The sequence below is a fragment of the Sminthopsis crassicaudata genome, chromosome 2, assembly GCF_048593235.1.
Source record: "Sminthopsis crassicaudata isolate SCR6 chromosome 2, ASM4859323v1, whole genome shotgun sequence".
Lineage (NCBI taxonomy): Eukaryota > Metazoa > Chordata > Mammalia > Dasyuromorphia > Dasyuridae > Sminthopsis > Sminthopsis crassicaudata.
In genome coordinates this window covers 258,277,373-258,300,340 of record NC_133618.1, presented here as the reverse complement: position 1 = coordinate 258,300,340, position 22,968 = coordinate 258,277,373, and the positions used below count along the sequence as shown (strand labels likewise).

The 22,968-nt window shown below is 33.8% G+C and overlaps 1 protein-coding gene across 3 annotated transcripts in view; it reads left to right on the top strand.

The window, feature by feature from the left end:
* MAN1B1 (mannosidase alpha class 1B member 1) overlaps window positions 1–22,968 on the top strand; it is a 36,626-nt gene that overhangs the window by 6,477 nt on the left and 7,181 nt on the right. For all 3 annotated transcript variants that reach the window (XM_074289075.1, XM_074289073.1, XM_074289074.1), the window contains 7 exons: window positions 1,534–1,691; window positions 4,442–4,554; window positions 8,698–8,883; window positions 12,516–12,664; window positions 13,357–13,545; window positions 14,805–14,995; window positions 18,337–18,457. In XM_074289075.1, the coding sequence (XP_074145176.1) occupies window positions 1,534–1,691; window positions 4,442–4,554; window positions 8,698–8,883; window positions 12,516–12,664; window positions 13,357–13,545; window positions 14,805–14,995; window positions 18,337–18,457 (1,107 nt within the window). The remainder of the gene's footprint in view (window positions 1–1,533; window positions 1,692–4,441; window positions 4,555–8,697; window positions 8,884–12,515; window positions 12,665–13,356; window positions 13,546–14,804; window positions 14,996–18,336; window positions 18,458–22,968) is intronic.

Genomic DNA, 22,968 nt, shown 5'->3' with positions numbered 1-22,968 from the left:
TCTACTCCATAAACTGGAGCTTTCAGATATGCTCTTTTGTGTAGTGCCTAAGAATGATCTCTTGAACTTTAATGCAACTCCTGAAGTATAGTTGATTTAATGGAAGAAACATTTGTGAGATTATATAAAAACTACTAAAAGAGACTGCATAGTGCTTCATTAATGACTATAAGTACCTTTTTGTGTGTGCTTGAAAAAACCCAACATATTGTTGATTTCTAAGGGTACAGAATGTTTCCAAGCTTATTGTATTGTTATCTTTAAAAAGGAGAAAAATACATCATTGGTTTTATTGGCCCTGTTTTTATCCATTAATGCTCTGTAATTTTATGAAAGGAACATAGGATTTTTTCCCCCCTTTCTGCAAGTACATTTTTATTGCTTAAAAGCATTATATAAGCTAGTCTGCTGGAAGTCATATGGGTGATGAATTTGGAGGAGGTGGTATGGCAGGAAATTGGCTTTTTTTCATGTTCTGTTTGGAAGAGTTACATTTTCTCAGTGTTTTTTGCATATAGAAAATGAACTTAAAACAGGACATATTATGTTCCATAGAAGTCCTTAGTGATATGTTGCTGTACTTTTTCCACTTATTACAGATTTGTAACAGTCTTTTAATTGGCTTATATTGGTAATGATAGTGTGTTTCTGCAAAAGTATGCTCCTCATAGCTACAAGGAGTTGGGTTCAGAAGGAAAAACCTTAACGGATGGACCCTTCTCCCTTTTCTGTTACATGCCAACAGAATTTCATCATTTTTAGCTTGGAGAGTGAATCCTCAGCTCTACATTAGACTGAATCTATACAGTTTGATCTCCCAACAGTTAACATGAATGCCTTAACTATTGTTCACTCTTTATTACAATGGAATAGGGTGGAAAAGAGTGGGAAGAGGAAAGATCTGGTGAAGGTTCGTCCAAACTAAAAATCCAGGTAGAGCTCTATGAAGGTGAGGGACAAAAAGGTCCAAATAAAGCTGAGAAAAACTATTCTAGTTCTGGAAGGAAATGTTTAAGTATGAAGAAACAAATCTAAAAGCATTCTTTTGCCAGTTTTTTTGCCTTGCTACATTATCTAATCCTTTCTTCTTCTAGATGTTTATAGTAATTTTGATGCACCTTCTGGGAGTTGGTCATTCACACTTAAATTAATATGAATACTTTTCCTGTGAATGAAACACTTCTCATTTCAGATTTGTAATGCTGGTCTTCAGGGCCTTTGGGATTGGGATTCTCTGGCTGATAGATTACTTTTTGTAGGTGTCCGGGGTGTCTGCAGATAGCTTATTACACATGTATGGAGTAAGTTATCAAGGAGAGGTCTTTAGAATTTCTATCAAGTTGTGCTTCTTAGTGTGATAGTTTTGTTGAAGCTGTGTCATAAAAACAAGGATCTCAAGCTATATGAGCAACTGAAACTGTATATCATCATAATAATGTTGATGTAAGCTACTCTGTTGTGCTTGAGAGTAGAGATATTTTAAAAAAGAGTACATGCAGTTAATTTCATGGGAATTCCATGTATCGCTTACAGAAAACCCGAAATTCTCATCAAGGGAGGCTTATGAATCTACAGATCAAAGCTCCACAGGAAGATCAGAAAGAAAAGCCACATGATGATGATACCAAGAATCTGGAGGAGGAACATGGCCAGGCTAGCAATGAGAACAAATCTGAGAGGACTGTTATTAGGTAAAATAACAATATCTTTTTTACTTGTTGCAAGATAAAACATTTATTATGATGCTTTGAGCTTGAAAGAAAAAATTTGATTCTTCCCCTTTTCCCCAAAAAACCTTCAACAACACAAAAAATCAAACCGTGTCTTTTGCTTTGTCCAGGCTATATTTAATCTCTTGATTCCATTGTATGGGTTAGTAATTATACAGGTTATATGAAAAATAAAGATCAGAAACAGCTAGCCTTGAAGCCTTTTTCAAAATGCAAAATAAAGTCTTGGCGATAAAATTTTTTATATTCCCCCCCCCCCACTACTAGTAGTTTTTTCCCTTTCTAAATCTATTAGCTACTGTATTTTGAAATGGAGTAAAGTGGGGGGGGGTTCTTTTGTATTTTGTATTTCTTTGTGGAGGTAAGGGTGGAAGTGAGGATAGTGAGTCAAAGTTAGGAAATGGATGGGGCTTCCAAACATTGACTATCATTTAATCTGTCTTTCCTCTGCTTTGTGGATAAAGCTACTCTTCTGAAATAAATGCTTTTGAGTTGTTGGCAGCTTCCTGCCATTTATATTGCATTGAGTTGTAGAGGTGGCCTTCTCTTCCTATTAGCTGAGCACTTTCAGTGACATAGGCATGAAACTTTAGCATTTGTACCTTTCCTTTTCTACTCCCCCACTCCACCCCACCCCTCAAGCTCATTTATTTGGTAATACATATGAATCATGTTGGGGGAGAGAAATCAGAACAAAAGGGAAAAACCATGAGAGAGGAGGGGAAAAAAAAAAAACAGAAAAAAAAAAAAGTGAACGTAGTATGTGTTGATTTACATTCAATCTCCAGGGTTCTTTTTCTGAATGCAGATGGCATTTTCTATCCAAAGTCTGTTGATATTGCCTTGGATCACTGAAGCACTGAAAATTCTGTTTTTCCTAGTTGATCATCATGTATTCTTGCTGTTATTGTACACAATATGTTCCTGGTTCTGCTTGTTTCAATTCAGCATCAATTCATGTAAATCTTTCCAGGCCTTTCAAAAATCAGCTTATTAATCATTTTTTATAGAATAATAATATTCCATTACCTTCATATACTATAACTTTTTCAGCCATTTCCCAGTTGTTGGACATCTACTCATTTTTCCAATTCTTTGTTACCACAAAAAGAGCTGCTACAAACATTTTTGCCCTTTCCCCTTCTTTTGTAATTTCCTTGGGATATCGACCCAGTAATGGCACTGCTGAGTCAAAGCATATGCATAGTTTTATAGCCTTTGGGCAAGTTCCAACTTGGTCTCCAGAATAGTTGGATTATTTCACAACTCCAACAAAAATGCTTTAGTGTTCCAGTTTTTCCCACATTCCCTCCAATATTTATCATTCTTTTCCTTTTGCATTTCTCTAATAATGATTTTTTTCATATGACTACAGATGGCTTTAATTTTTTCATCTGAAAATTGTTCATATCCTTTGATCATTTATTAATTGGGGAAAGACTTGTATTGTAAATTTGATATAGTTTATTTTATTTTTAAAAAATAGGATATTTCTTATACTGTGTAGATTTACCTGGCAGCATTTTTAGTGTATGTGGAAAACCTTTATGTTATTATGCACGTCTTCTAAATGCTTGGAGCTTGACTTAGAGAAGTCTTTATTCTTTGCTATATTTGATTTGAAGAATTTTTGTTAAATTCAATATATAAATATCTAAAAATAGTTTCATTGTTTAATACATTTGTTTGTAAAAATTATTTTGGGAAGATATTTTCTTCTAACTACACCATAAAAAGGCATGTTTTATAGGTTTTTTTAGCTATGTAGAATCTTCTAAATCTCTAGGAAAGTCTACTTGTTATTTAAATATAACTAGGGATTGATTTTTTTCTTTTCTTTTTTTTTTTTTTGCTGAGACAGTTGGGGTTAAATGACTTGCCCAGGGTCACACAGCTAGGAGGTGTTAAGTATCCGAGGCCAAATCTGAACTCAGGTCCTCCTGACTTCAAGGCTGGTGCTCTATCTACTGCACCACCTAGCTGCCCCTGGGATTTATTTTTTAAAAGCTGCTCAGTAAAGAACAGTTTTATTGTATTCTGTGTTTTCAAGCAATAGGGGAAAAAAAGCATTGCTCAAACAATAGTAATATTCCACTTCTAGTACAGTAAACCTTTGGATTGGCATAAAAAGGAGAATTCTAAGTTTGAAACTTATTGATAATAGTAAATTAGCTTCCTTTTGGTTGGTGGAAATACTTTTTCAATATTACTGTATCATGGTATTCTTTTACTAAAATAGTAAGGCTCATTAAGCTTTAGTAAACAAAAGACTTGATGCTAGATCAGGGTGACTTAATGACTATTCTTTGTTCTTGGTGAAAATAATTAGTAGCCACAATTGGCATTCATAATTCCTTTTCACCCTTAGGAATGATCAGTTCATAGAAGTTACTCATTTGAACTCTCATTGAAAGACTGGTTGTTTTATCATTCCCTAAAAAGGCCATCGTCCTGAACTGATATCCCCAGTGAATCTTAGCTACCTTTTACATACAACCCATTCCATATGGTCTTTGCATCATACTGAATAATTTAGTATGCATTAATAACTGTCTTGTATTATTTCCTGTGTTCTCTAATAAGACTTATGGTTATTTGATGTAGAGACTTAATACTCTAACTTCTGGTGGAGAGGTTAACAAATAAGTGTTTAATTTCTTGATAAATTTTATGTTCTCGATTCATTTTGATTGTTTCCTTTTCCCTTGTAGCTGGAGAGGTGCTGTGATTGAACCTGACCAGGGCACAGAATCTCCTTCCAATAAAATGCAAGAGCCAGGTCACAAGTCATCAACAGCGGAAATTAAAAGCCAGAAGAAACCAGGTAGCCCTCTCTTATATGTTTTTGGTATTTATTATCACTTTAAAGTTAAGTTGAAATCTGTTTGCTAATGTTTTATTTTGTGTTTTTGCATCTATGTTAGGGAAATTGATCTTTTTCTTTTTTCTTTTTTTTTTTTCCCCCTGAGGCTGGGGTTAAGTGGTTTGCCCAGCTAGGAAGTGTTAAGTGTCTGAGACCAGATTTGAACTCGGGTCCTCCTGAATTCAGGGCTGGTGCTCTATCCACTGCGCCACCTAGCTGCCCCTGATCATTTTCTTTTTTAATCTGTATATTTCAAACCTGTTTCCATGACAAAGAAAAAACCTTTTTAACATACACATACAGGCAAGCAAAACAGATTTTTACATATCTGAAAATGATAGTCCATCTCTTTTAAGAAATGGATAGCATACTTCTTCAGTCTTGGAAACTTGGTCATAATATTGATGAGTCTTTTAAAATTATTTTTCTATACAATATTTTCATTGTATACTTTCTTCTGGCTCTATTTTACAGCATTCATTAATATAGATTTTCCCAGGTTTCTCTGAAAACATCCTTTCATCACTTCTGATGGGACAATAATATTGTATGAGGATATCATAACATGATTTGGTCTACCATTCTCTAGTTTGTGGGCATTTCCTTAGCTTCCTATTTACTGTTAATGGAGAACTGCAAGAAAAATGTTTGTACACATGGGTCTTTTTCTTCTTTCTTTGATCTTTTTTAAGGGTGTTGGCCTAGTAAAAATATTACTAGGTCAAAAGGATATGCATTTTAGTGACATTTAGTGTTATTTTAATCAGTGCCATATTTGCTTATAATAATAATCAGATAGGGTTCTGTATATATAAATAGTACGTGTGATACTTATGGATTACTTGTTTTTGGAAAGTTTAAAAGAATTTGGCTGTGAATTCTAGGCCAGAGTTTTTTGTTTGTTAGGTTTTTGGGGTTTTTTTGACTATTTAAGTCAATTTATTTTATTTTATTTTCTACTTTTAAAATCTTTTTGGGCAAGATCTATTTTTCTGTTGCGCCAGTTTTGGTAATGTTATTTATTTAAGTAATCACATATTTTATGTACATTCTCCAGTTTGTTAGATTATAGCTTTGTTTTTGTGTTCCTTGTACTTAATTGCTTTTGTGTTGTGATCTCCCCTTTTTGCATTTGGAATTTCCACTTATTTCCATCTTTTTTACGTCTTTTTCCTTTATATTTCTCATTTTATTGACCTTGTTTTATTAACTCAATCTTTTTTTTTTTTTTTTTTTTTTTTCATTTTTCTATTTAACGTATTTTGTTGTTATACAGTTGTCACTTGTCCAAATGAATTCACAGATAAATTGTTTACAATTTTCTAATGTGGTATAATCTAGGTCTTCTTAAACTTTTTTCCATATGCAATCCTTTTTTTCCTGAGAAATTTTTTTTGTGACACTGGATATATATAAGTATATAAAATAGATAGAAAAACCAAACATTTATTGATAATCATAATTTCATGATTCCCTTCCCCCACATTTAGTTAGAAGATTCCATAGGGAGTCAAAATTCACAATTTAAGAAGTTGAAGTATAATCTGCATATTATAGTTTATTAAAAAATAGAGACACAAATGAAATACTGACTCATACCTTTTATGAGGCAGATATGGTGCTGATTTTTAAACCTGGCAAAAATAAAACTAAAAAAGGAAATCTTAGAAAAAAATAAGTTTTCTTCAAGAATATAGTTGTAATATAATACTAAATAAAATATTAGTTGATTATAGTAATATATTTTTCAAAGTTATTCATTGATGCCAACAAAGATTCAAATCATTATTTTCAGGTGATTTTATTTATCTAGAAAATCTAACTGCCTCAAAAAAAAAAAAGGAATGGAAAAATAAATGTATTTGATTAAGTTACAGGATATATGATGAATCCAGAAATATAATTTGCATTTTTATTTGTAAATTATTATCACACATATTAAGGATGACAAAAACAAAATATTTAGGAATAAATTAAGATAGGAATATACATCATCTATACAAGTACTATTATAACTCTTAATACCTGAAATAAAAAATATCTAAATAATTGACAGTATGTTTAGTATTTGTTTGAATCACCATATAATAAAGTGACTATTGTTAAAATTAGTTTCTATATTTAATGTATTTTTGGTATACCAGGATCATAATGACATAAGAAAAAAACATAGACGAGAATATCAAGAGGTATACTTTTTTGAAATGTTAAGATGATCTTCTATTTTTACCCTTTAAAACAAAATGATCATCAAACTATCTGGTTTTGAACAAAAAATGGGCAAACATATTGATGAATAGAATAACTGGGGGAATGATTTCATAAAAGCATATGGGAACATAGCAGTTAGGTTAAAAAATTAGTTTTGACCCTTATATACTTTATTATCTCAGTGGAATCTACCGAGACAAGACTTAAAGCAAAAAAAGGACTAGAAATATTACTAGAGTCAAAATGGATGTGATTTTGATGTACATAATATAATTTTTTTTAAATTATTATAGCTTTTTGTTGAAAAAACATGCATGGGTAATTTTTCAACATTGACCTGGCAAAAATTTCTATTTCAACTTTTACCATACTTCCTGCCCATAATATAATTTTAAAATGAATAGTAGATGATGGAACTATTTTTATTTTATTTTATTTTTTTTGCAAAATCTTGTAGTTTCAACATTGTAGTTTCATATGGCACATCTGTTCTGTCTTGTAGTTTGTGTTTTTTTCCTTTTTCACTTGTATATTACTAGCTCCCTGAGGGTGAGAATTGTCATATCATATTGATATCTTTTTAGCCACATAACAGTGCCTTGCATAGAGGTGTACATATTTAATAAATGGCTAAAGACTTTCCATCAACTGAATAGAATAGATAAGTATTATATGGATAGAGGCAACAATAAGTACCAATTTTGTTCTTTGAATTATTGAGTTATAATATGACTAAAAATGGACTAAATTCAGGGGCTCCAATTTTAATTTCTGCTTTCCCTTTTACTATGAGGTCCTAGAAAAGTCAAATATCCTGGGCCTTTTTAAGTTTAAAAAAGGGAGGGGGAGGGAGAGTTGTTTTATTTCATTCTTGAAACATTGCTGATTGAATGTAATACTACCCAAGTATACAAATGCTGTAACATTGCTAATTCAGGCAAATGATTATGTGTTTGGTTGAGGTTTTGTCAATTAGGTTAGTTCAGCAGTTACTGTGGAGAGGTGTTACCTTCTCTATTCATCTCCACAATCATTTCTACAACCTGAATGCTTACGTTTTGAAAACTCTTGGGGATCCAGTTCCTTATGGTATGTAATTGGTGATAATCTCTGGAAAGGAGAAAAGGACATTAGGTCTGAGTCTCAGCTACTATAACCCCTTAACCTTAGGAAGGACAAGGTAGTCTGAACCTGCTCCTGTAGTGATTAGGAAATGGGTGTGATAAAATTTTAGAATTGAAAGTTATTTAATCCTGTTTAGGCCTAGCAAGGTTAACTGACAAAAAAGTAACACAGTTAGGATTCAAATATTGGTCTTTAGGTTGTAAATCTCATTTTCTTCCTCCTGTGCCCATAGTTCAAATCTTTTTGTCTCAAAATCCCTTTGTAAATAAATCTTATTTTTTAAAAATGCTATTGAAGATTCCTCTCCTCAAAAGCTTTTTAGGTTTAGGTAAGTTATGTCTCTCAACATTATTATGAAAATACTTTTGACTTTGTGAACTCCATGAAGGATCTTGGGGCCAAATTTTGAAAACTGCTGTTATATTGAATCTCATGGGATTTTAAATCTTTCTATGGAACTCCTGAGCAACCAGATTTCTTGCCAGATTCATGGTAACCTTTACTTCAATTTAGCTCTTTTCCTCTCCTTTTTTCTCTCTGAGCTTTGCGGTAGAAGTGAAATCTCTTATTTTAACCTTGGTTATTACATGTGTCCCACTATTGCTTCTGAATAATAGAGGTTTAGAGAGCAGTGTCCATAGCAACCATAACTCCACAGTAACAGATGGGCCTCCTGAGTATCTTGAGACTTGTTTATTATATTCAGTCAGATCTTCTGTTTTTTTACCATATTGAAAGACAATGTTAATGTTCTCTTTAATCTTATAGTTCCCATCAATGAAAGGCAAAAGGCTGTAATAGAAGCATTCCGCCATGCATGGAAAGGATACAAAAAGTTTGCTTGGGGACATGATGAACTAAAGCCATTGACACATTCATTCAATGAGTGGTTTGGACTTGGTCTGACATTAATTGATGCCTTGGATACCATGTGGATTTTGGGTTTAAAAGAAGGTACTATTTATTGTTCAAATCTTCTGGTTGTTCTCTGTTTGAAAGTATATTTTGTTAGATATATCCCAAACTAGTATATTAAACACTTTATATTTTTGTTTTGTTCCATTAACACAAATTTATTTACCATATTGAATTGGGAGAAGATGGAAAGATAAGCATAATGCATCCAATCACTTAGAAGGAGAAAAGACTTTTAAACAGAAATATTACAAATTAGAATGTGTTAAATACATTAAAAAATGAGAAGAAAACTACATTTTTATGATGGAAGAGATAGTATTTTAGCTGACCATGAAAGTGTGGGTGTGATGCCAGCAAATGGAGGTAAAGTATTCCTGGTGGAAAGAGTGTGAGTAAAAAGAACAGAGGTGGGAAAGTGTGTATGGGATGGTGCACAATCCATTTTAGCTAGATTATAGAGTAGTACTTTAAGGAGGGAGAGATTGGAGGCTGTTTGATGAGACTCTTAAATGTCCGGCTTCATAATATAGACTGCAAGTCATAAGAAGTGGGGAGCTATTAAATTTGACCAATGTGGGAATGATGGTGTAGAATGGATTGAGAAAGGTGGTGCTCCCTAATGGCAGGAGTGGTACTAGATGATCTCACATCTTCTAATTATATGATGTGATGTTGTCACAACTTAACTTAAAACTTTTAGGGTGGTATTCAGTATTCTTGCATATTTTTGTTTGGCTTTCAAAAATGTAAGTCCTATGTACTACTCCCTTAATTTTTTGGGGGGAGACTGAAGACAACTCTTAGGGCTATTGATCCAAGTGAGATATAATGAAAGTTTGAATAATCATTTGTGGCAAAAGTACAGAAATTTGGGTGTTTCCTTAATTTCTTGACAGTAGTGGTTAGGTATCTGTTGAACATTAAATAAATGTCCATGATTTATTAATGTCTCCATTAACATAGGTTTGGGAAACCTTTTTAAAGAGAGAGATAAGATAGAGTAATAGAAAGTGTGTTAGACTTAATGTCAGTAGAGACCTATTTCACATTTCACATTCAACACATAATAGCTGTGACTCTGGGCAAGTCATACCTCCTGGATCTCAGTTTCTTCCTCTCTAAATGGGGATGATACTTGCATTCTCTACCTCATGGGAATTTTGTGAGGAAAGTAATCTTTTTTTTTTTTTTTTTTTTAATATAGCTTTTTATTTACAAGATATGTGCTGCATGGGTAATTTTTCAGCATTGACCCTTGCAAAACCTTCTGTTCTAACTTTTCCCCTCCTTCCCCTCACTCCCTTCCCTAGATGACAGGTGGTCCAATACATGTTAAATATGTTAAAGTATATGTTACATGCAATATATATTTACATATTAATACAGTTATCTTGCTGCACAAAAAATAATGGGATTTAGAAATGGGAATAGAAAAATAACCTGAGAAGGAAAACAAAAATACAAGCAGACAATAACAGAAGGAGTGGAAATGCTATGTTGTGGTCCATACTCATTTCCCATAGTTCTTTCACTGGGTAGCTGGTTCTCTTCATTACTGAACAATTGGAACTGATTTGGTTCATCTCATTGTTGAAGAGAGCCATATCCATCAGAATTGATCATCATATAGTATTATTATTGTTGAAGTATATAATGATTACTTTGTAATCTTTTAAGAAAATGTTATTTGTGTTAGGAGTAATATAATAATAAATTAACACTATCAACTATTTTGGAGAAAATGTTTACTGATAATAGGACATTTTAAGGTTTTGTCCAACTGTGAAGCTATGCTATATCAGCTTGCACACCATAGATATTATACACATCATTATAGTTTATTCATATTATTGTACATATACATATGTACATAAAAAAACTACAAAAACCACAATAATGTATATTACTCCTAGAATTATTTATTCTTGTATGGCTATCAGAATTATTTTTTTTTCCATTTGTGTTCTTTTGAAACACTTCATGACATAATGTTCCTGACTCTCTTTAAATACATAAGTAGGTTATTTGATTAGGAAGTACCCCCAAATTTGCTTCATGTGAGTAGGTATTTAAAACAAGCAGAGATTTCCATAAGTACTTTAAAAATTTGCATAGGCATAAAGATACTTTTTTGTAATAGTTTATGACAATCATGGTTGACTTGTTTTGTTTTGTTGTTTGTCCTTCCTCATATTAGCCTCTATCATTTTCTACTTGAATGACCTTGTAGTCTTCTCAATAAAATGAGAGGAGGATTATGCTATCTCAAGATTTCTGCTGCTCTAGGCTGTAAAAGAAGTCTGGGTAGCTAGCATAGAGCTTCCCCTACTGGACAGCTTAACTAAATTTATTTTTTAAGTCTTATTTGGTGCCTTTTGTTTGCACGTTTCTTAGATTAAAGCCATTTAATTATGCTTTGCCTACTATTGAATTCTTCCCCCTTGCAAAGAAAAATTTCTGAATAATTGACAAATATTTTAGGTGCCTGAGTATGATAACATTTTATATCTATAGTTCTTGACCTTTGCTTAGTTAAGTCATTTTTGTTTCATCAACTAAACTCTGGGACCAGAATTAATTATTAAATCTAATCTGAGTTCAGCTGCCTTTAAGTCTGGACTTTTAAAAAATTGATTCCTGGTATTACCATCTGCTTGTCAAATCTAAAATTTGTGTCATCTTTAGTTATAAGGAGAATTGTCAATTTGTGAAAGATTATTATATTTAACCTTAGTATAGATCTGGTACGATATAAATGCTCTAGTTCCATCTAAATATTAATCTTTATGGTCGTACTTAAGTTATAAATAATACAGCTCTAAAATTCTACACCACTCCAACTTGCCCAAAGGGAACACTTTAGATATTTTAAACTGGTGAGGATTTTTTTGTGGTTGTTTGGAAGATTTTGAGTAGTTTGGCTGTACTTAGCCTTGCTGTTTCAAATGAGAAATATTTGTAAAGTGCTTAGTAAATGCCTACCTAATAGTAAGCACCATGCTTATTCCCTTCCCCTTCCTCTTTGCCATCTATAGACTTAATTGTTCTCATTTGGAGTTCTAATTAGCTATCTTTTTTTTTTTAAGTGTTTTTCTTAAAAACTGCCTCTCACACCTTAACCCTAAACCTATCTCTAAACTTACTTGGGTCTTCTACAAAGCAATTTGATAATAAACCTTAATTGCTTCCTCTGCCTCCATCTCAGCCTCTTATTGGTGTAATATTAACTTTATGTTCTAATCTTAACTCTGCCCTATCTGTCCTATTCAGCTTCTCACAATAAGCCTAGTCTTCTTGACCTTAATTGGTTCTGACTCAGACTTTGAATGTGTCTCCAATTTCTAATCAGACTCTCAGCCTAGCCTTCTAAATACATCTCTTACTCCATCTTTGTGTAAAAACTTTAGTCTTCCTTACCATACCTTTACTTCTAGACTAACCATAAAAATCAACTTAGCTATCTTCTTTAATCCAGAGATTAAAAGCAACTCAGTTTTAGCCTTGACATAGAAAATTCATTTGTTAAATGGAAATTACATTTTTATAATCATATAGTTAGATTTTCAAGCACAATCATAGAATTATAGATTTAGAGCTAGAGGGTATCTAGAATATATGCAAGTAATAATCAATTCAGTCCCTTTGGCCTTTTTTGTTTTGCAACGTAGAATTTGAAGAAGCCAAGACATGGGTGAAGACGGAATTGAATTTTGGAAAAAATGTGGATGTAAATCTATTTGAGAGTACTATCCGAATCTTGGGTGGACTTCTGAGTACCTACCATTTATCTGGAGATAGTCTTTTTCTGGAAAAGGCAGTAAGTGATCTGAGTTTCCCAAATTAAGGTGTTTTTCCCTCCACTTAAAGTCACTGAATTGATATTTTCTAAAATTCTAGTATTTCTTTTTTTAAATTTTTGTTATAGTCATGTTTTGATTAAGAGGGCTGAATTTATTATAATTGACTCCTTTAGAGTGATATTTAACGATTTAATCACTAACTTTGTGCCTATAATATTAGCTTGACCCTCCCCTTGATGCTTTTTACACTTAAGATTTTTTAAGAAATGTTACTTAGTGATGATTATAAATTGCATTTGAGTTTATTGAATTATTTGGATAGGCGCAGATAACATATTCCTCACACTTGTGTAGTACCTTCTAGTTTGTGGTATTTTATCTGATTGGAACATTTTAGTGGTCCTCTAAGATAAGAATTATCCCTCATTTACGTGAGAGAAAATTGAGTCTCAAAGAGGTTAAGTGACTTGCCCAGACAAGATCACAGCTTGTTAGTGACAGAACAGACAGGACCTTAAATTTTTGAGCCCTTTTCTATTGTTCTTTCTACTACAGCTATTTCTCAGACACTCTTTGGTTGCATATTGTTACTTCATCAAGCAGCCCTCTTTATATGAAAAAGGGTAATATATAGACAGTAGCATATAAAAAAGGTAAATTCTTGAGGACTTTTATGTTTTGTTGAACTTTTCTTTTTCTTTTTTATTAGAAAGATATTGGAAATCGGCTAATGCCAGCATTCAACACTCCCTCCAGAATCCCATACTCTGATGTAAACATTGGCAGTGGTGTTGCCCACCCTCCTCGATGGACCTCTGATAGCACTGTGGCAGAGGTCACCAGTATTCAGCTGGAGTTTAGAGAACTCTCTCGGCTCACTGGAGATATGAGATTCCAGGTATGGACCAACAGTTAATTAGATGTTTCCCTCTCAGAAAAAAAGGGGAACTTTACCACAAGGTAGAACTTGAACCACTTACAGTCCCTCTCTCTTTAATTTTGTCCTTTGCTAATTATTGTAAGAGGTTTGATTTTATAGGGTGCTACAGTAGTTGTACTAAAAAATAGTAATTGCCTAGAAGCCTCATTGTAGTTCCAAATAAAAAGAGTATAAAAGTAACTTGGCAGACCTGTCATAAATTAGTCATCTGGCTAAGATTATTGGGCCTGCTTTTCATTGCTTAGTTGTAGCAAATCTTCATGGAGAAAAATAGTAGTTATGGGGTGGGTTTCTCCATTAGGGGAGAAAGATAGAAGTCATTTCTCTTTAACATTCTTTAAATCCCATAGATTTACTAAAAGAGGCCAATAATTGCCTCATTCCTTTGTATTTATTCATTATTGTGAATCCTGGTTGAATTCTCTAATTTAAAAAAATTTTAGGTTTCAAAATTTGAACTTTAAAGACTGTTCACTGTTTTAATTACCTCTAGCCTAAGTTGAAAGTTCATGTATTTATCCTGGATGAGCTACTATTTTATTTTATTTTATTTTTTTGGATATGTAATTTAGAAGCTCTTTCATTGGTGCATGGATTCAGGGAAGCTTGGAGTTGAACTGACCTTTAGAGATAGTCTAGTTTATCTCCTATAATTGATGCTTTTAAAGGTCATAATGAGGTTTGAAAACAGATTTGTTTTTCTTTTGCCTTCCAAGAAGCTATGTGAGTCAGTAAAATTCAACAAGAATTCAACAAAGATTTATTAATCATCTCATTGGTCAGTGGTAGCATATTATAGAATAAAAGGCTTATATAGTCATTAGGTAGAATAAAAAATGACTAGGGCTTGAGAATTGTTAGGAAAGTAAATTAAGAGAAAACTTGCCAGCAACTTGTCAGCCCCTATTACTTCAGTATTATGTACCACTGTCTGAATTGTCCATATAAACCTCATTTAGAGTAATCCCAGTTAAGCCTTTGTCAAATTCCAGCCAGGTGCTGTTTGTTTATGGGAAATGAAAGCTGCCAGGCAACATTTGGCTTTTTTCATGATGACCTATTCTTCTAACCTTAATTAGAAAATTAAGCCAAGTGAGACCAGCTAGATGTTTAGAGATTCATCTAACTAGTTCCTCTTTGACCCTTTGCTTTTCTGTAGAATCGTGACATTCATATATTTGTTCTCCTTTACCTGTTTCCTTTGTTGAATGCTACAGACAGCCGTGGAAAAGGTGATGAAACACGTTCATTCTCTATCAGGGAAAAATGATGGTTTGGTTCCCATGTTTATCAATACCAACAGTGGCCTCTTTACTCACTTGGGAGTCTATACTCTAGGTGCCCGAGCTGACAGCTATTATGAATATTTGCTGAAGCAGTGGATCCAGGGAGGAAAGAAAGAAAATGAGTGAGTTCTGTTTTCTCTACTTTTGGAATAAAGGCTTTGTGAATTCAATTTGTAGCTTAGCCATCTGCTAAGCATTCTGAAGTTTAAAACCTCTTGTGAGTTCCTACTGTATGCAAAACAGTTGGTAGACGAAAAAATAAGAATTCTGAATAAGACATGGTTTCTATACCACGTGGTTCTTCTATCATTCTGTGGTTCTGTGTGTCATACAAGTACAATACAAAGTGATATCACAAATGTATAATTAATGGGCAAGCAAATTGAGTTTTGAATGGGAAAGTTAATTACTGAATTGGAGGACCATCTAAGGTTTTTTGGAGGAGATTAACATTTGAATTGGACTTAACAAGATGGATATGAAGTCTATAGGTGGAGATGTGAAGGCAGGATAAGAGTCTAGGCACAGAGAGAACAGTTGAAAGCAAAGGCAACAGAGGGTAAGTAAGCTCAATCTCTATTCAGGAGAGGATGAATAGTACAGCTTGTCTGAAATGTTATATAGAGGGAAGTTATAAGGCAGAAGAGATATGGTTTTAGTATATATGGAAGGCCACAGAAATTTTAAGCTAAAGAATTATGACTTTAATTAACATATTAGATATTAGTATGCCATTGAAGAGTTTTAACAGAAGAATTCTATGACTGGATATCCTGGTAAGCAGTATGAAAGAATCCAGTGGAAAGAGGCAGAATTGAAATAGAAAGACGTAAAAAGGAGTTTATTATACAGATAAGTGGTAACAATTACCTTAGGTAGGTAGTGATAATGGGAATGACACATGGAAATGATAACCAATTCTTTCCCCTTTCATATCCAGTCATATACCAGGTTCTATCAGTTCTTCTTCTTCTTCAGTAATTAGATAACTCAAAGCTTTTAAACATTTGAGACCCAAGGAATAATGTCACTAAAATGGAACCCAGGGGTTTGGTTTTGTTTTAAAGAGGTAATAAAGTTGGTTTTGGAAATGTTGAATTTGAAATGATGCTAGGACATCCAGGAGGAGATGTCCTTTAGGCAGTTATAGAGAGATCTGCATTTGTTAGGTCATCAATTTAGGGGTAAGTAACTCATGCAGAAAACTTCTACTAATTTGTTTTAACAGCTCTATTGTAACTTCATTTTAGAGAGTATTCAAGATCACTAAGAACTTAAGTGATTTAACTGTGGTCACATAGCTAGGCAGTAGTTTAGAACTGAGAGCTTTCTAAAATAACTACACAATTGGGCATCTATTTTGCTGAACTGTTTTTCATTTGGAGATGCAGGTCTGGAAAATACTTTTTAAAAATTGGTTAAGTCGTCCTTTGTTCACCTTATTGTTATCTAAAGTTAAATTTTATTTTATTTTTAGTTCTGCATTCTTCTCCTTTCACTCCCCTTTCTCCCACATTGAGAAAGGGAATAACAAATAGACTTCTGTCCCATCCCTGTTATAAATGTGGCAGAACAAAACAGTTTTCTTCATTGGCCATATCCAGAAATTTTTATCTTTTTATATATTTTTATGCCTCTGCCAGGAAGGAGTTAGATAGCATTTTTTACCTTGAGTTTTCTGGAATGATGGTTGGTTTTTGAAACAACAAGTCTTAACACTGAACTGATACTTTTCAGATTCTTCAGACAAGATTATAATTTGACAGAAGGAAAAGGACAAATGTTGCAGGAAATATGGGAAAATTGGGACACTAATGTATTGTGGGGAATTATGAATTGTTCCAACCATTCTGCCCTTTTTTGGGGGAGGCAATTGGGATTATGACTTGCCCAAGGTCACACAGCTTAGTAAGTATTAAGTATCTGAGGCTGAACTTGAACTCAGGTTCTCCTGGCTCCAGGGCCAATGCTCCATTGTGCCATCTAGCTGCCCTGATCCAGCTATTCTAGAGAACAATTTGGATGTATGCCCAAAGGTTTACATCACTGCCTATTCTTTGATCCAGCAATACTACTGCTGTCCCAAAGAGATTTTTTTAAAAAAGGAAAGGGACCTCTATGTACAAAAATATTTATACCAGCTCTTCTAATGATGGCAAAGAATTGGAAATTGATGGAGTGCCTATCAGTTAAGGAATGGCTTGATGAGCAGGATGCTCTCAGAAAAACCTAGAAAGACTTAAATGAAATGAGCAGAACTAGGAGAACATTCATTATACATAGTAATAACAATATTGTATAAGGACCAACTATGAATGACAGCTATTCTCAGCAGTATAAAGATCCAAGACAATTCTTAAGTACTGATGCTGAAAAATGCTATTCATCTTCAGAGAAAAAACTATTGGAATATGAACGCAGATTTAAGCATACTATTTTATTTTTTTATTTTCTTTTTCTCATTTTTTAGTGGGATTTTTTGTCTGTTTTCTTACACATGACTAATAAAAAATGTTGGGTTTCTAGAATATCTTTTGTAGTTTTAAGAAATATTTAAGATATTATGGGAGATCCGGTTTTAATTGTCATAAGGTCTGTGAGTTAATTGACATTACTGAGAAAACGTTAGAATTTGATATGATCTTATAAGGTAAGGAAAAAGATAAAAACTTATCTTTTGGGACAAAGAAAAAGTTACACTAGGGTCATCAAAGGCTTAATTTGCAACCTTAATTGTGGTAAATAAAAACACTGGGCTTGGTGTGAGAATAATTGGAAGTTCTAGCTCTAGCACTTAACTGCCTCCTTGGGCCTTAACTTTCCTTATCCATAAAATGGGAGTGATATATACAGGACTTGTGGAAAATGTGATTGGTAAAGCGCTGTAGAAATTTCTTTTATTATATTAGTACTAGTGATTTTTTAGTTTGGAAACTCCCATTCCCACTGTAGATCACAACTTACAATGTTAAGAGAGTTGCTTCAGGTTCAACATATGAAATGATTATAATAGTAGCAAAAGATGGAATTGGATCTCAGGTTTCTGAGGGTTTTTTTTTTTTTTTTTTAATTTCAACACTTAGCTGCATTTGTATGTAAATGTAGACAGATCATCCACCAGCCCTTCTGAATCAGTCTTTACCTTCAAAAGCTCTGCATTCTTACATTCTAGAAAAACAGATACATTGGCAGTGCAGTATTACGGATAGAAGAGTGGCTTTTGACACATACTGGCCTTGTGACCCTGGGCAAGGTAATTCTTAATATATGAGGCAGCTTGGTAAGAGTTGAGATTTCAGAGCAGGTGCTGATTTGCTTTGATAATGGGACATTTCTTAGGATCAAGCACCATGTGCAAGTGTAATTACAGGTCTTCTCTTCTACCCTACCCTCTTCCCAAAAGGTGATCATAGGGATGTAGATGTCTGTGTGTATAAAATTGGGAAATTGTTTTAATTAACAGATTGCTGGAAGAGTATATTAATGCCATAGAAGGGGTCAAAAGACACCTACTTCGGAAATCTGAGCCCAGCAAGCTGACTTTTGTGGGTGAACTTGCTCATGGCCGCTTCAGGGCCAAGATGGTGAGTCTCTGTACCCTTTGTTGCTTTATAGATATGATGTCATTTTCAAAGAGCAGGGAACTTCATTGAGGCCAGTTGAACAAGTAAAATTGTATAAAATAACATACTCAAGGTGAATTCTTAACTGTCATGAAAAGAATGTGGGAAGGCCAGGCTCTGACCCACTAAAATTAGGAGAAAGAGAAGATCTTAATGGTAACCCAGATAGACCTTCAAGTAGATGTTACATACAATTTTACAAAGTTGTTAGTGTGTTAGTGTTAGCCATTTGGACAGTGTTTCTTACTGAAACAGATCATCTGAGTCATCGTGTTCTATACCAAACAGCTTGTCTGTAGGTAGATCACAAGAAATTTCTCTCCTTTTAGATTTTCCCACTTTTCCCAAATAAAGATCTGTAGACTCCTACTGACCTTTAGCCAGTAGAATAATTTTAAATAAAGATTATCCAATATCATGATATATCAAAGTGGACTTGTTATTGAGGAGTTAATGAAGAATCCATTGTTCTTTGTACCACTATTTTAAGATTTTTCCTGTTAACATTACTTAAATTTTTTTTTCTTTATTGTATTCCATTTCGAAAAGGTAGAGGTTTTAGTAGATTTTATGTTTCTTGTGTTAGGATATTCAGCTAGAAAGTAATTCTGATTTAGTATGCTATTATTGTGGCTTTTATAACAAATTCTCTTGCTTTTGCTCCAGTGTTGTTCTCTTGGCCAGGTTTGGATATAATTTTTGATCTGAATTTTATAAGCCTAACAGGAAAGTTGTGATTTTTGAAATTCCACTATTTGTCATTCATCTCCAAAAATAAATCAGTGCCTGACAACAGAAAAACTATTGTTTAAAACCAGGCCAGGAATAAAACTGAGTTACAGTGATAGAAACATAATGTCCAGAATGAAAGGTGTTAGTTTCTCCCTAGTCATTTGGAGTATTGAGTTTGATTCTCACTGTTATGTTGTCAAGTGAGCGTTGACAAACCGGAGCACACCTTTAAAAAGAACAATAGGACTGATAGGAAGCCTGTAGGATATGCTGTACGTCAAGAATAGCTTGAAGGAATTGGGGATGTTAGTCCTGAATATGGGGAAAACGTTATAGTTTGAGTATCATATCGTCATGTAGAAAAGAACAAATTTAACCCTGCTCAATTTAAGGGCAGGACTAAAAATAGTGGAGACTGCAAAGAGACAGATTTCTGTTTGATGTTGGGATTATAGGATTATAAATTTATATCTGGATTGTACCTTTAGTGGTTATCTTTACCAACATCCTTATTTTATAGAAAAGGGAACTGAGTCCCAAAGGAAGAGTTAGTGCTATTCAAAAGTGGAATTGGTTGCCTTAGAAAGTGGTGCATTCCCTATCTCAGAATAGATAATACAGTTTGGTTTTTTTCTCATAGATAACTAAGATTTAAATGCCTGCTATCTGCAACATGTGTTCAGGGCCTTAAGAATTTTTGCACTTGGGGCCAAGACCCCAAACTCTGTTGGGTGAAAAATGCTTCTGTCATGTGAGACAGATTCCTGAACACTGTAGAAGACACTATAGATACTGGCCAACATAGAAAAGAATGGTCAACTTACTGCTTCCTCTGTTAAGAAGCAGCAGCCATTTGGTAGTTTCCTACTTTTTACTAATTATTCTTGATAATCAGATGCTGAGATCAGTTATTTTAACATGTATTGTTCAAGAGGTCTCTTCTCCTCCCTCCCCCAATTATTAGCAGGTGGAGCCAGTAGAGTAGTAACCCTCATGCCAGACTGATAGAGATAAGTGTTTTGGGGAAGGAGGCTGAAAGAAAGCTTAAGTGCCCCTCAGGGTATCAGTTTAGAGCTAGAAAAGGACCTTGAGAATCATTCCAATTCCTTTACAAAGGAAGAAGCTAAGTGTCAGAGAGAGGAAGTAACTTGTTAAAGAAGGCTTTTTTATTTCTTACTGAAATCAAGACGTGAGTTGAAGGGTGGAGACAGCTCAGTTTTCCTAGACTCAAAATACTATTGGACTTGGAAGGTGCAAGAGACCACCTTATCCAATTCCTTTATTTTATAGAGGAGTTTGACCCAAAGTTAGTATCTTTTTTCAGCCACCTTGTTGTTGCTAAACTCCTGAAGAGCTACTCTTATAGGTTTGCTGAATCAGACTCAGGTCTCCCTTCCCAATCCTAGATCATTCAGAGGCCTCTGTCCTCTCTCTTTGCTTAAATGAGGAATGATTAATCCATTAGGGTTTGGAATGCCTATCTTAGGGGTGAGTAAGCTTTTTTTCTTTTTTCTTTTTTTTGTACATTTACCTAGCTTTAATATTTAGCAGCTTATACATCCCTTCCAACTAGATGTCTACCTCAACCATGTTATGTTATTATCTGTATCCTCTCTTCCCAGTTTTCTCCCTTCAACCTATTTCCCCTTACCCCTCACCTTAGATAGTTTCATGAGAAAAAAAAATTCAGTTCAGTATATGTAGTCTTTCTCTCTAGTAGAATTTCAAATTCCTTGAGGGTAGAGGATGAAACAACTTCTTTGTATTTGTATCCCTAGCACTTAATACAGTATTTGATATATAGTGAGCATTATTTTTTTATTAATTTATTTTTTGAATTTCACTACTACTAAATGAAATACTTTTTTTTTTTTTTTTTTTAAGAAAGAAGCTTAATTGTACATGAAACTGCAAATTTCGGTTTTGTATAGCTTGCTTTTCTTATAAAATATGTAATAAATTCAACATGTAGTGTTCAAAGCTCTTCTCTTTCTGCCTTTTTCTTCATATTAAAAAAAAAAAAAAGTCTCAGTGACCTGCCATTTTCTGCTGTATCTATATCTTCAACTCTTCCTTCCACCCCATCTATTGGAAGGGAAAAAAAGGAGACAAAGCCCTGTAACAAATATGCTTAGTTACATAAAGCAAGTTCCCACATTGTCTGAAAATGTATATCTTACTCTGCATCTTGAAGCCTCCATATCTCTGTCAAGAGATTGTTAACATGTTTCATCTCATCAGTCCCCTAGAATTGTGGTTGGTTATTGATAGATGAGAGTTCTCAAGTCTTTCAAAGTTGTTTTTCCTATGTAATGTTATTATTGTATAATTTGTTTTTCTGGTTCTGCTCACTTTACTTACAAGGCTTCCCAGGTTTTTGTGCTTTTTCATTCATTTACATCTGGTGTTACTCTTACTTTCTTGTCTCTTCACCTTACTTGTTCTTAAAATAGCTTTTCCTGCCTTTTCTCCTTCCTTAAAGAAGTACAAGGATTGATAGGCTCTCTTTGTTATTGAATTTCACACCCTGTGGCATATTTATAATTTCTCCACCTTTGAGATAGTCCTATAGGCTAAGGAAGATAAAAAGATGAATAGGATAATAGTCTCTAGAAGATCTTACACTAATTTAGAAGAGGAACTAGAACATGTTCTCCAAATGATAGTATATGATAGATGTATAAAAGAGATATGAAGTTGTGTGGGAATTCTTGAGAATAGCATTATTTGTCAGTATAGCAGAAGGGGAATCATGGAAGAGATAGTGTTTAAGCTGGGACTTGAAGAATGAATATTGTATCATCAGATGGAAGTGATGAACTCAAGGAACAGGATGAGATGCTTTCAAATACAGCCACTTTAGGGTTTTGTTTTGTTTTCTTTTCTTGACTATATAGCTGGCATGCTGATGTTGATTTTCTTTCGATTTGAGGGGAGAGGTAGAGATGGGGAAAGGGGAAAAAGAACCAGGACCAATATTGGGATAGTTATCAAAATGGAGAGGGGCAAAAATTGTGGGTCACCAAAAGTATTTTAGAAATGTAGGACAGAATGAAAATCAGTAGGAAGAATAGGTAGCTTTTGAACTAATGTTTGAATTCATTATATGCTTAAAGAGAAAAGCAAACTCTTTATGGCTTCTGTCCTCTATAGGAAAATGTTTGTATTTATGGAGATGAGAAATAGACTGGAGATGATATTCTTTATGTGGAGAAGGAAGTGGCAAACTACTTAAATACCTTTGTCAAGAAAACCCCAAATGGGTCACAAAGAATGAAACATGACTGAACAACAAAGAATATGGGAACAGGCTGAATTAGCTATAGGGTTGATGGGAAATTTTGGTAAGTATTTGAACAGTTGAGTAGTCTAGTTTGACAAATTACTATAGAGTGCAAGAAAGGAAATAGGAGAAATAAGTCTGCAAAGGTAGCATTATAGCATAGCTTTAGAGCTAGAATGAATCTCAGAACTCATCTGCTCCATCCCCTTTATTTTATAGATAAAGAAACTGAAACCCAAAGAGGTTTAGATGACTCGCCCAACATTATACAGGTAGTAAGTGCCAGAGGTGAGATTTGAGCCTAGGTCCTCTGATTCTAAATCTAGCACTTTGTCAACTGCACCACACAGTGCCAAGTTAAGGAAGGCCTCAAAAACATTGAAAAGTTTGGGCTTTTATTTGGTAGGCAGTAAGAAAGGTACTAAAGCTTCCCCCCCTCCCCCCCCCCCGGAACTGT